General features: G+C 31.5%; 1 protein-coding gene across 1 annotated transcript in view; it reads right to left on the bottom strand.

The window, feature by feature from the left end:
• The window catches only part of LOC130893034 (lactase/phlorizin hydrolase-like), a 30,124-nt gene extending 16,682 nt beyond the window's left edge, over positions 1 to 13,442 (bottom strand). The window contains exons 1-4 of the mRNA XM_057798799.1: positions 13,294 to 13,442; positions 5,053 to 5,325; positions 2,334 to 2,731; positions 206 to 300 (exon numbers count right to left, since the gene is read on the bottom strand). Of these exons, the coding sequence (XP_057654782.1) occupies positions 206 to 300; positions 2,334 to 2,731; positions 5,053 to 5,325; positions 13,294 to 13,442 (915 nt within the window). The remainder of the gene's footprint in view (positions 1 to 205; positions 301 to 2,333; positions 2,732 to 5,052; positions 5,326 to 13,293) is intronic.
• Between the last annotated feature and the right edge of the window lie 631 nt (positions 13,443 to 14,073).

Here is a 14,073-nt window from a genome sequence, read left to right on the forward strand (position 1 = left end):
AGTGATTTGGATACAAGAAAAATCTACGCAAATTAAATAAAGAACTGTACTCTTCAGCCCCCTTAATCAGCTGACGTGAATTGTCTTGACGTTTTCATTTTTTCTAAATGGGATATTGAACAACATTCAATATTTCTAAGTAATAAGGATTGAATTTATCGATTTTCTTCAAAAACTGGAATTATTTCACAAACATTAGACTTACTTCAAATTGCAGTTGTCTCTCCGCCGCTGCCTTATCAGCTGAAGAATTAGATTTGGGTTCCATCCAATCGCAGTCTACCACTAAACCCATTTCAGCTGGAAACAATAAAATGTTGAGTTGTTAGAGAAAAGAAGTTCTGCTTAATAAAATCGATTGCAAAAACATATTCTCCTCTTCTATTTATCTGTTGAAGTTCTCGTGAAAAATCGTGACATTTGATTTAACGTTACATAATTTTCTCTTGAGATATTTTTTGTTTTGGTTGTTTGTTTGGTCATTAGCCATGCAATCACTGATTATTTCATAGGAAAAAAGTGTATCGGTCACCGCTTTAGCTATAATGATCAAATCATATTTTTATGTCACCCTTACTTTGTCATCAATGCCTCCAACTGAACTTGATACATCATCAACATGTTGCCCGAATGCAAGAACAAGTGTCGTCAATAATCAAACCAAGTTGCAACTGAAGAGCGTGCATACAGTTTCTCAGTCTTTTACGTCTTTATTATATTCCGATACTTTGTTTTAATTTCATAGTAATTCTGTAGATTGATACCTGGAGTATGGACTTTCCTATTTCTTGGAGAGTTCATCAACTATATATTACATTACTTTAATTTTAACTGGTACACTTGTGTCAGCAACATCACTCATCATTGTTAAGTGGATGTTTCGATATAAAATTTTTTCGATAATGCTGTTTTCTCTTGGCATTTTTAAAAGGAGTCGAGACATCGAACCAGTAGGTGTCGAGACATCTCGGTTGGAGAAACAAATAGAGTATCTCCTCAGGATTTCCGACGGAAGGATAGACACCATTATCCTGATTTTTGGAGGGTCTGAATCTCATATATCCATATTTATGTTGTCTGGGTGGCCACACATGGAAAACCAAAAATAAAATTTGGTCCGGTTGAATGGTGTATTATGGGGGTTGAGATCTGAATATCCCCATTCGTTATTTGTTTTGAACTAGGTAATAATCGTTAAATTGTATTGAACGAAACATGAAAAAGAAGTGAAAGTTTCAAGAAATTTTTCCATTTGTAAGTTATCTAAATACAATTCTTCCAGCAGTTTATATATAGAAATTTTGTAGTGTTAGTGTGTAAGGCTTATGATTCTTCTGTAGTAAGAACTATTCATTAGTAGTTCCTCAATGAATAGATTGTTTTTCTTCCCAATATTACCGCTGTGTTTTTTCCTTTTTGCCTTTCTTGGAACTAGCCGAATGCAATGTATAGGTTGTGGTTTTGGCTTTTAGTATCGCCTTAAGAATCTGCGGTTAATAGAAATTTGTTTATTGGAAGCTGGGCATTTCAGACTAGGTTGTTTGATCGAAGCGGTTTTACCCACTCGGTATTTAAGTTGCAATTTCACAATCACATTTTCAATATCAATCAATCTATTGACTGATATTTTCTCATACTTTCTCGTTTTTGATTCCATAAGAAATTAATGATATTGCGGAAATTTACTTAATTTTTATATGAAACAAATTTGGCCACAACATTCATAATAATTTCTTTTGTGAAATAAATAGTTTATATAAATAGCTACAGAAATATGAAGGAATGTTCGTCATATGGGACTTTCCATCACCTAATAATTAACTGAACTTTCTGTACCTATTTTTCACAATACACTTTTGAACTTCATCGGTATATTAATTTAAATCATTATTAAAGACCATTTAAACCAAATTTTACACTATAATTGATTTTTCTAATTTTTATGCTTTTTAAATAAAGTGTTGTTTAAGAAAATACTCTTTTTATAAAATTTGGAATTATTCATATTCTTCCTATTTATTTTACAAACCGTTCATCATGGTAAAATCTTTGCATTTTTTGAGTACAGTTCGTTGATCGAATAATTCGTCTTACCTACTAGATAAATTATTACCAAAATATGAAGTTTTGAGAGAACTCACTCACTCTACATTCAATTTTAATTTGTGTGTGGAAGACCTTTCTGACGGACACAAATATATTGTGAATTTATTTACATCAAGAATGTGTCTCATATTATTCGAGTGGTAAGAATAATACCATCTAGACTAAATGGTCTAAATAGACAAGAAGTGAGAAAAATTGTGACTAAATAAACTTAATAAGTTTGTTACCTTTATAATGTGGAAACTCGGTTTTATACATATGATAAACAGCTGCATGAGCTTTGAGAAGTACGTAATTGCATTGATATTGAAAATCACCATCAATAGCAGGTGCTAAGAATCCTATAGCGTAGCCACCTAAACATATTTGCCTTGGTTCATTTATGGTAAACCAGACTCCTACTTCAGGTAGACTTCGAATTATTATTCTAGCGTAATTTTCGAAATGATTTACCAATTTAGGATTTCTCCAATCAATACCATCTTCGAAGAGTTTTTGTGGAAGGTCAAAATGATATATGGTCGCTGCTGGAATCATATTACGAGAACGTATTTCTTTAACCAAATTCTTGTAATACTGTAAACCTCTCTCATTAATTACATTCGAATATCCTGTAGGAAGAACCCTATAAATGAGAATAATTAACATGTAACGATTAGCTTTTCAAAATGTGGTTATGTTTATTTATTTGTGAAAATAAGAAAAGTAATCTGAACATCAGTCTCTTCCTATAAAGTAGTTGATCTTTTATCTCTAAAAACTGAACTAAACCCCTGGATTTTGTTGATATATATATATATATATATATATATATATATATATATATATATATATATATATATATATACTCGTATATTCTCAATGTTTTAAAAAATATTTAGTTTTATTCAAAACTCCTCTTTCGAGTTATTTTGAGTGGCAATAATTTGTGACTTCAATATTTTATTACTAATTCTTCAAACTTATAAAATTGTTTCATGTCACCTAATCCTACTGTCCTCAGATATACACTAAAATCTAGCACTTATTTTGATTATTTCATAATCTTACTGAAGGATGAGTAGAAATACGTGATAATACACTGGCGAGAAAAAAATTGAGGTCACTTCAGAAATTGCGAACAATTATAGCGTCAGTATTAATAAGTATTAGTAGGCGTTAAGGCATATTTTTTCCGAGATTTGACAACTGATTAGCTATCATTCCATGTATTAGTACGACTTTCATGAAAAATGTGTCTTTGTACTAATTGAATATTCACATTTCCCTTGCCTGTTCTCCAGTTTACTGTTGATGCTTTGTGTAAAACTTAACGATTGCAAAGTGTAGTCATTTAACAGGACCATAATGCCTTTAGATCCGATTGTTGTGGCAAGAATTGTTGCGCTGTTAAAAGATAGTCGGGGGCAACGTGAAACTGCAAGAATTGTTGGTGCTAGTCTTTGTGGTATGCAAAGGGTGTACCAGCGGAGACTGGCCTGATCACTAAAAGACCAGAGTCTGGGCGAAAAAGAGTTGACGAGATGACAGTTTTTTGGTGTCCACAAGTTTGCGGAATAGGACAGCTACTGAGGTTTCAATGCAAAATCAGTTGGAAGAAGTGTGAAATGTCAACGTTAATAAATGGACCGTTAGAAGAAGACTTCATGCTGTCGGACTTTCATGCAGATGAATGGCTACAGGTCCCCCGTTGCAACGCGAGCATCGGACTGCAAGATTGACATTTGCCCGAGATCACGTTCGTTGGAATGATGATGACTGAAGCTGGGTATTGTTCTCAGATGAGACCCTTACTGGGTCAGATGGACGTCGACGAGTGTGGAGAAAGATATGCTGTATTTTGCATTGACGAGCGTCTTCCATTTAGCGGTGAGTCAGTTATGGTTTGGGCGGGAATCAATGCACAAGCTTGTACAGAGTTAGTCTTCATAGAAAATGGCTCCCTAACCTCTCACAGGTACATTATGGAGGTGCTAGAAGACCATGTTATGCCTTTCATGGTGACTATGGGGAAACGTGGCATTTTTATGTAAGGTAATGCAAGACCACATACAGCCAGAATTGTCAGGGAGTATCTGGATGAGGTAGAAATTAGGCGGTTTGACTGGCCATCCCGCAGCTCAGACATGAATCCCATAGAACATGTCTGGGACGAATGATCCGCAGACACACCAGTACCAAGAACTGCTCAGGAGCTAAGAAGATTTCTGTTGCAGGAATAGGATAACATCGACCAGAATGTGATCCGCAACTTAATTCAAAGTATGCCGCGCCGACTTCAAGCAGTCATGAATGCAAGAGGAGGGGATACACGTTATGAGTGTCAAGGTTTTTTCATTTTGTTCGTTCCGTATCTTCCCTAACAACAAAATGTTGAATTTCACCCAAAATATTAAGTTGTTGCTTTTTCAGAATAAATCATTAAATCCAAGAAAAAATGCATTTTTCTTTACTATAGAGTATCACATTAAGCTTAAAAAAGCAGATGCAATGAGTACAGTTTGCGAATACTATCTGAAACCGTGAAATTTCAAAGAACATGAAAATTTCAAGGTGACCTGAATTGTTTGCTCGCCAGTGTATGTTAATAAAAAGAACTAAAGAAGAAGTTCTGGAAGCTGGAATGAGAAAAAGAGTCTAAGTCGACAATAAAGGCTATCAAGTTGATCTACAGGATGAAATAGACAAACAATACAGGAGTGGAAAAACACCCATTCACAAAAAAACAATATATAATAAAATGAGAGTATATTAGATATTATGAATATAATAAATAAAATATATTTGGGACCTCCAATATACGTACTTCTTCAAATGCTTTGGTTAGGTACGATATTGTTTGTAGTCACATTATATTTTAAGGAATATATACAATTTTCTATCCAAGAATCAGCATTTAATGATTGTTTAATGATTAAATATTCCTCTACAAATATTTGTACATACCTAGACCAGGAGATGGAAAATCTATAAAGTGAAATACCCAGGTTAGCTGCAAGACCAACATCTTCTTCATATTTGTGGTATGAGTCACACGCAACGTCTCCCGTGCTATTGTCGAATATTTGAGAAGGTTTTTGATGAACAAAATGATCCCAAATACTTTCACCCTTACCATCGACGTTCCAGGCTCCTTCAATCTGATAAGCCGAAGTAGACGCACCAAAGATAAAGTGTTTCGGAAATTTTCCGTTGTTTTTAAAATGAGCTGAAGCTAATCTGTAAAAAAATACCCCTCAGAATTTGCGAAAATCTGTGAAGGCGGGATCTTTCGAGTTTAAATATCAGATTAAATATTTTCAACTAAATTCACTTCTGTGACGCTACACATGGTAAGTCGAGAGAAGTGAACATTGAGAAGTAAGAATATCAAAACTAGAAAAAAATTTTAGGAATAGTTTATGAACAAATTGAACTTCCATAAAATCAATTTGAAGGAAGTCAACAACTTATTCGAAATGCGGAAGTCTAAATTGTAACAGCTTTCTTAAGAATAGTTCCTAATTCTCGCCGAATCAAAATTGAATGTTGACCCCACTGGTTAAGTTTTTTTTGGATTTAATTTTTTTTTTTTGCCACAGAGTATTCATGTTATTACTGTTAATCATCCATTAAAAAAAGTATGAGACTTGACTTTGTGAAAGTCTCAACCATGTGTGACTCAGGTTTTCAAAATTCTGTAATGATAACTCGGTTCAAGCTTGGTTATCAAGTCTGGGCTAGATTTCGTTGTCAGGATTGAGAGGACATACTTGGTTGCTAAAATTGGGACTCTCTTGACTGCCAAGACTAGGATAACTACAGAATCTCTTTTATCATCAAAATCACTGCTTAAATCATAGTATCAGCATATAAATTCTTAAGTCTGAATATTACGTTATTGTGTCTATAAGATAATAACTTCATACTTAAACTTTCTACCAAAGGTATGATCAAAGGTTAATCCAGTCTCTGACCAATTCCGAATAACCATTTAATGACCAAAGTAAGATTTCTAAAGCTTGTACTCTTCCTGACTTATCAATTCTTGACCGATGTTAGATTTGCTAATCTTAGTCCAAAAATGTAAAACCACAGAAATGGCTAAAGCTGGGCTACCCACTTGTGAGCCGGCAAATCATAGAAATATTCTATTCGAAATAAACAGTAATGAGCTGATGTTGCTTTACCATAGGAATAGCTACCAGATGTGTGAGCACCATTTATGGCGAATATATGATTTGGTATGGGATGCCAAAGCGGTATGTCTTAGCATCTTAGATCATCCTTGTAAACTCCTGTATTGGCAACTCTCACTATAAACGAGAACTTTCCTATAATAAACAATTATTATTAAAATCAATGGGTCTACTGAACTAACTTTTAAATACTGAGAAGGAAATTCTCGCACACTTTTTGATATTACTTGATGTAAACTGTTATCATAGTTTCTCGTTCAATGCCAATATATTTTTCGAAACCATTATCTCTCCGATGCAACTAGAAATAATATGAATTTGTGAAAATTTGGGTATATTGATTGAAAATATTCCATATAAGATTGCAGTTTTAGAAAGACAGAAGTGCGGAACCGCAAAGACACTAGAAACTGAAAATACCAATAAAAATATGAAATTTCTAATGAAAATAACAAAAAACCAATGTAAATGTGGAGTATTATTTTCACACAAGGAGCAATTCTCTCACGAAAAAATAATAAAAAATATACCAAAAAAAACACAATTAACGAAAACTCTCTCAAACGAATGAAAAATAGAAAAACCAGAAATAGAAAACTTGAAACGTTTTTGGAAAAATTATATTCGTTAACAAGAACAGTAATGAATTTTTTGATAGCGAATTTACATGTGTACCAACCAAAAGAACAAGATTATTGTCGGAAATTTATTACTGTCGGACACATACAAACCAACCGGAAAATCCTGAAGTATCTAGGATATCTGTGATGTTTGGATTTGGGTATCTATCGGCTACTATGCTCTTGTTGACCTGTGAGAGTGAAGGTATAACTTGGTGTAGGTCGGAGCTCAACATAAAGTTTAGAAAACTGTATTGGCTGCTTGGAAGGAATTCCTCTCCGTCAATAAACAACAGAATTCTGTTATATAAGCAAATCTTGAAACCGATATGAACATATGGTATTCAGGTTTTGGGATGCGGCAGTCTAACATATAATACAAAGATTTTAAAACAAAGTATGAAGGAATATAGTCAACGCTTCTTGGTACTGCTGAAATAGTGACATTCATCGGGACTTAAAAATGGACACTGTTCGACAGAATATTACCAAATTTGCAAAGGGTTATGAACAGGGACATCACCAACACGTGAATGTTGAGGCCATCTAGCTCCTAGAGATCAACGATTTAGTAAGAATACTGAAAAAGAAGAAACCCTTTAAGCCAGTGTAAGTGTAAGTGAATGAAAGAAGCTGAGTATATTGCTCGGTTGTGTGTACCCGTTAAATTAACGGTAAAAGGATATCAGAATCTAAAGTATATTAGTGAGTACACTTCAGTTATTCAGGTCTCATGTATTAATTTACGTTCGCTGACAGACCAAATATCAAATGATATGATCCGTTTGTAATATTTATGAATGATTTTATTGGAAAATCAAACATTTTCATAATGCTGGTGTATTCTCACTTTGAACATTCTATTAGTCAATCCCCAACGCCTTCCGCTACCATTATTATATACTGAAAATGAGGACTTACGTCGAAATAAAAAATACACAAAAAACACTTGGAGTGATCAACATTTTTGAAAGATAAATTGGAATTGTTTTCATAACAAATATTTTCTTATATATGGTATGAAAAGATAAGAAAATGTAAATTATAAATTGAAGTATCGTATATTGAATTAATTCAAAATCAAAAATGTGCATATTTTCAATTATGTGGAAAGATATGGTGTGAACTTACATTTCACAACGCTTATATTTCATTATTGATTTTCCACAACTTTCTGGTAATTTGAATGTAATGATATGTAGAAAATAATTTAGGAATTCAAAAACAAAATAAGACAAATAAATAAGATAAATAATCTCATAATTGTTTACAACACTTTTTAAATTCTATTTTTGTTCACCTTTTGTTTACCAGTGATTTAATTCCTTTCAACCGTACGTAAACACTGTTTTAGTGGCGCACCAATAAATTTGTAACATCATTCTCTCTAGAGTTACATGAAGAAAAATCTAGATTATTGCAAAAATTTATACGCAAAAAGATCATATTTTGTAAACATGTGTCAGCATTTATTTTAATTTTAATATATAAATAGGATTGTCGTAAGCAGCTTCAATGAATTTTAATTAAATCAATCATTGAAATTAATTACATTCATTCAGTATTTGTAAAATTAAAAATTGTATTTTTTGTGTTAATAAAGTTTCGAAAGGTAAATATATTATTGGCGCAGTCGTAGTAGGATTCGTGTGGTTGTGAATTTTTATGTATGGTGCGGTGAAACACTCGACTACGTATTTTGATACACAAGCGCGAATATCTACGCTTTCTTTGAGGTACAGGAACTTCAGATCACTGTAAGTGCCAAGTCTCCTTACTTTTGTAATTTTTCCTTTTTTACTCTATACTTCTCAATCAGTTGAGTAAGGAAGAGATAATTTATTGATATTTTAATATTAATTATTTTTATGAACGATTTAGATAATTTATTAAGTATATTTGATAAAATAAATACAAAAGAGGACAAACGAAATCCAGATTATACAAAAATGGCAACGGCAAATCCGAAAACCCTTAACTGGGATTCATTTAAGTTGAAACTCGAAAATATGAAACCATATGATGGAGTTAATTAATAATCTAAATAAATTCCTGAATAGATGTGAAAAATTAATTGAAACATACGCTATCTATAATGATCATGATATAAATACACATGTATTTAATAGGAAAAGCAGAGGTCATGGTGAGAAATAGGATAGAATTAAATACATGGCCAAAAATTAAACAAGCAGTAATACAATGTTTTGCGGATAGACGATTATATTCTACAAGAGCTAACAAGAACAAGACCATTAAAAAATAAAAACTTAACAACATTTGAAAATAGATTACAACTTTCGAATAGTCAAATGATACCAAGGATAAATAATAAATTTAAGTGAGATAGATAAAAGATGTCAAATTAATCATTGCGAAAAAAACGGCACTAAATACTGCACTAAATAGGTATTGCAGGATGTTCAGCCATAATAAGAAACAATATACATTTGAAAGAGTATGTAGATGAATTTTAAAACTCTATAAAAAAAATCTATAACCAATTCTATCAGAGTTCGATGTAATAATAATAATAATTTTAAAATGAGTTTGAAGAAAAATGATCAAAATAACCAATACACTGATAATAATAAGTCATTAGATAATAATTAGAATGCATCTATATAATAATAACAATTATAATAATAATTTTCCTAGTCAACCAATTAATATAAACTCCGTACCACAACAACGTCGAAACTATCCGACTAACGCTCAGGTTATCATTTTCCGGCCAATCAAAATACCTATATAAAAACTACCTAAACCAGAACCGATGTTTACAATATCAAGAAATTTCAAATACCAGGAACGTTAATATTAATCATAATAATAAATTTCCAATCAAGGAATAAGGCACCAAATTTTACATCTGAAGAATTATATAATGACTATGATGATAAAAACGGAAAAATAGAAGAAATGGTAGATAATTTTAGAAATTTATTTGAATTAGAAAAAGATAATAATGATGAAGCCGCAAATTTCTGAAAAGATCCTCGGGAAAAAATTAGAAATAATAGAAATAAGTTTTACTTCTGATAATCCATAAGCATACTTTGGAAAATTCATAGAATCTAACGAATCGGAATTCATTGAAAAAATAATTGAAAAAAATTTTACCTCTAATAATTCATTACCACGAATTCAAAAATTCATAGAAACGAAAGAATCGGAATTAAATCATTAAATATCAATAAATATTGAAGACTGAAATTGAGTAGAAAAGTCTTTTTTATCAATATTTCATAAATTATTTAGAAATAAATAATTTATGAAAATAATTTGATAAAGACTAAAAGATAAAAAAACTAATTTTAAAACAGAAGAGACCTGAAATCAAGAATAATTAGATGCATTTAAATATATATTTAAATATATATATATATATATATATATATATATATATATATATATATATATATATATATATATATATATATATATATACTTTGCCACCTATATACATAAAGCATTAATACTAACAGAAATCACCGAAAATCTTAATTAATTATTTCCCAGATGATGAATACATAAGTATTCGAAAGCTCAGAAAATATATTAAAGTTAGTCCACTTTGGTGTTTCCTTGCCACGCTCCCAATAAAAACCCGCTCATAATATAGACTTCTATAATATATATGATAAATTTTTCAATATTTACTTGTTTTGTTATAGTTTATTTTATGAGAAAAATCTGTAGTCTGTCTGACCTGCCACGACCGGTCATTTGACATTTGACCGGTAATACGATTTATACATTTTTTTAATAGAATCAATTTCACAACCATAAAGTCATTACGAAACGAAAGGTAATGCAGTTGTGGCACGATTTTATCCGATAAGTGCACAGCAAAGAGGCATTTAGAGTACTATGGAATAGTAAGTGGGGCCCGACTTTTTTCTCAAATAGTATATGTTAAGATGACTTTACGAATTAGGACCATATATTACTATTGACGAGAGTTATTTCCAACGAAAGCAAAGTGTAGATTCACTCAATACTTGCCCAATAAACCGGACAAATTTGGTATAAAATTTTGGTTAGTATCCTATGTACGTAGCAAATATATAATAAACGGCTTTCTATATTTGGGAAAAGATGAAAATAGAGAACTTTCAGCTCCTCTTGGAGAGTTTCTCACTATGAAAATAGTAGAACCGTATGTAGGATGTTTCAGAAATATAGCCACGAAAAACTTTACCAAACGCCTACCTTTAGTAGCTCTTAGCAAAAAAAATACGATTGGGGCAAATAGAAAAGAGCTACAAAGACTGGCAAAATTAAAAAACGATGACATAGCACTTTTCTCAGCCAAACTCATATAATTGTATCTTGATAGCTTACAAAGCCAATTAAAGAAAGTTATAATTCTCAGTTCAATGCACTACTCCGTACAAGTTGAACTAGCACTAATAGCATTAAATTTTGCGTAGATGTGACCGACCAAATGACCAGAAATTATTCGATAATATCTAAATCTCGGAGATGGCCTTTTTAATTATTTTATATTGAAAATCTGTCTAAAAAATAAAAAACATGTATGCGGAAAATTGGGAGGCCCATTTGTAAAAAATGTAACGAAAAAGAATAAAACGTGGATTTATTTTTATACCGGTAAGCTGGCTATTGGTTTGCATTCAATATTGAAAATATATGTTATCGCGATTCAGGAGAAGACCTTACTGTGACTTACAACCAGCGGTTTTCTCTTGGTACCTCACCTAAATTGGAACTGAATTGATATAATAAGCACCCGTAATTTGAGCTATATTTTGCACAAAATCTCCTAAAATTACGCCTTTAGTAATGATGACCATTATTACTAATCTTGTAGAAAAATTGTCTTTGTTTTCTTTATGGTAAGTTAAAGGACATCTATCACATTTAAAATAACTTTTTTATTATCTTATATGATACTGCACACCCCCCTAAGGTATCCATTAAATCCATTTAAAATTGAATATTTTTGTTATGAACAACTATTTTAAACCCGGGTTAACTGTGTTCAAAATAATTATGCTTTTTCTCAAAGCACGGCTCTTGACAAGGGAGCTCTCTTCAATTTTGCAGCTTCAAATTACTAAAGAAGAACTTCTTTTACATATTTGGCTTTTCCAACTCATCATAGTTAATGTTTTGGATTCACATTATGACAAATTTGAGGGGATATTGTATTTCTTTGCTCAAATGATGCACAACTGCTGAAAATCAAGCTTCACTGCAGTCTCCCTTTGTCCTAACATTTGTCCTAAGGATAAAACTCATTCAAAATATCGATTTTCTTATATCTAAAGTCTAAAGCTTTTCGTTATAGCAAAACGAATTGAGAAGCAGTAATTTAGTATGACTGAAGATCGCAGATGTGGAGAGAAATGAAGTAAAAAGATTGTAGCCCACCCACCAATCTATGTTCATCTGTTTTCAAGGAATCGACGGAAATATGATAATAGCAGCTTCGGAAGTAAAAAAAACCATTATCATTTAAACTAATTGTTATAACCAGTGATCACAATAAAAAGAGGTCACTTTGATTTGAAAATAACACTTTAATCTCGAATTAAAAGATTATTGTTGTTACTAAGTATTTAGTTCATTTACATTGAAAGCTTAATCTAGTGCATGTTGAGGAGAAAGTAGGTCAGATAAAAAAAGGGTACAAGGTTGTGAATTTTCGATAAGTAGAAATAATTCTATTATTGTACCACAAAAGCAAAATAAGGTGATATAAAGAAGGAAAATTACCTACTGCCTCGAAAAAAATCGTACGAGGTAATAAATTGCACCAATATTATCACTTGTTATTACAATAGCATCTAAATTAGATCGAATTGTAATAACAGACAATCAAAACAAATCAAAAATTCATTGTAAATAATTTCAATGCTCAGATTATCTGCCGTACTTTAATTTAAGATCCATTCAATACATTAAAAGAGGTCTAATCTATCCAGTCACCGACATATTTAATATCATCAATTGCGATGTTTCACTTTCAATACTGTGTACAAGGTGTCTCAGCTTGAAGATATGACAACATCGCTGTTAAATGATAACATTGTTATTTCGTTTGATATTTATATAGCAGATGAAGTTGAAAATGTCATATTTTGATATTTGTATCCAGGGTGAATCACGTGTATTTATCTTTCTCTTACAAAAGGTGGTATTTAAAAAAAATGTTTCATAGTCATATGAACATAAATTACGGTTACCATTCTCCATCCAAAAAGATGTTCCCAATGTGGTTAAATCAATCAAACATTCAATTTTCTGGAGTGACGCCCTATATTTGATAACAATCTTAAATTCTAGGCTAGAATTTCTGCAACCTTTGGTGATATTGATGATGTAGATACATTTCACACTAGCACTACACCAACACTCACAATTTCACTGTCTGAGGCGCGTTTCGAGCGTCTTCAGAGGCTGATGGTAAACTAAAACCTATACGATTGACATCTATTTTATAATAAATTTTTTCAACAATGAACTTCTTCACGTTGAAATTTATTCCAGCAGGAAATTTCAGATCCATTCCTTAACTACTAAACAATAAAGTGGGTCGTGATAAATATGCCCTATTCATATATTCAACAATTTCGATACTTTCTTTATATTCACTTCATGTTTATGATTGGCAGCGTGATCGACAATACTCGATTTTTCAATCCGTCCATATTTCAAATGCGGTCTTCAAACAGGATATTAACACAAGGTGATTCACAGGTATTCAGATATTTTTTGGCGTCCTAGGTCTGTTGATTTGATTCCCCTTGACTTTTTTTTATGGGGTTACTTGAAACAGCAGGTTTACCAAAAAAGGTGCCAAAAAATTACTCCAAATATTATATGGAAAGTGATACAAAAGTTTGACAAAAGAACAATTAAATGTTTACAAAGAAAAGGTGCATATTTCAAAGCTGTAAGACATTGAATTAAATTTTAATTATGTTTGTTTCTGTTCAATAAATATTCTTTACATGGATTTTTCAATTTCTACAATAAATTACTTATGTAAATTGCAAGGTTGTTCAAAAACAGTTATGATTAGAAAGGTTATCATATTTTTAACAGGTAAGAGAGATAAATTGTATCCACCCAGAATAATTAATACGGAATGATTAGTAAATAACCATAAAACCTGAATTTTCATAATAAATGGCTGT

The sequence above is a fragment of the Diorhabda carinulata genome, chromosome 4, assembly GCF_026250575.1.
Source record: "Diorhabda carinulata isolate Delta chromosome 4, icDioCari1.1, whole genome shotgun sequence".
NCBI lineage: Eukaryota > Metazoa > Arthropoda > Insecta > Coleoptera > Chrysomelidae > Diorhabda > Diorhabda carinulata.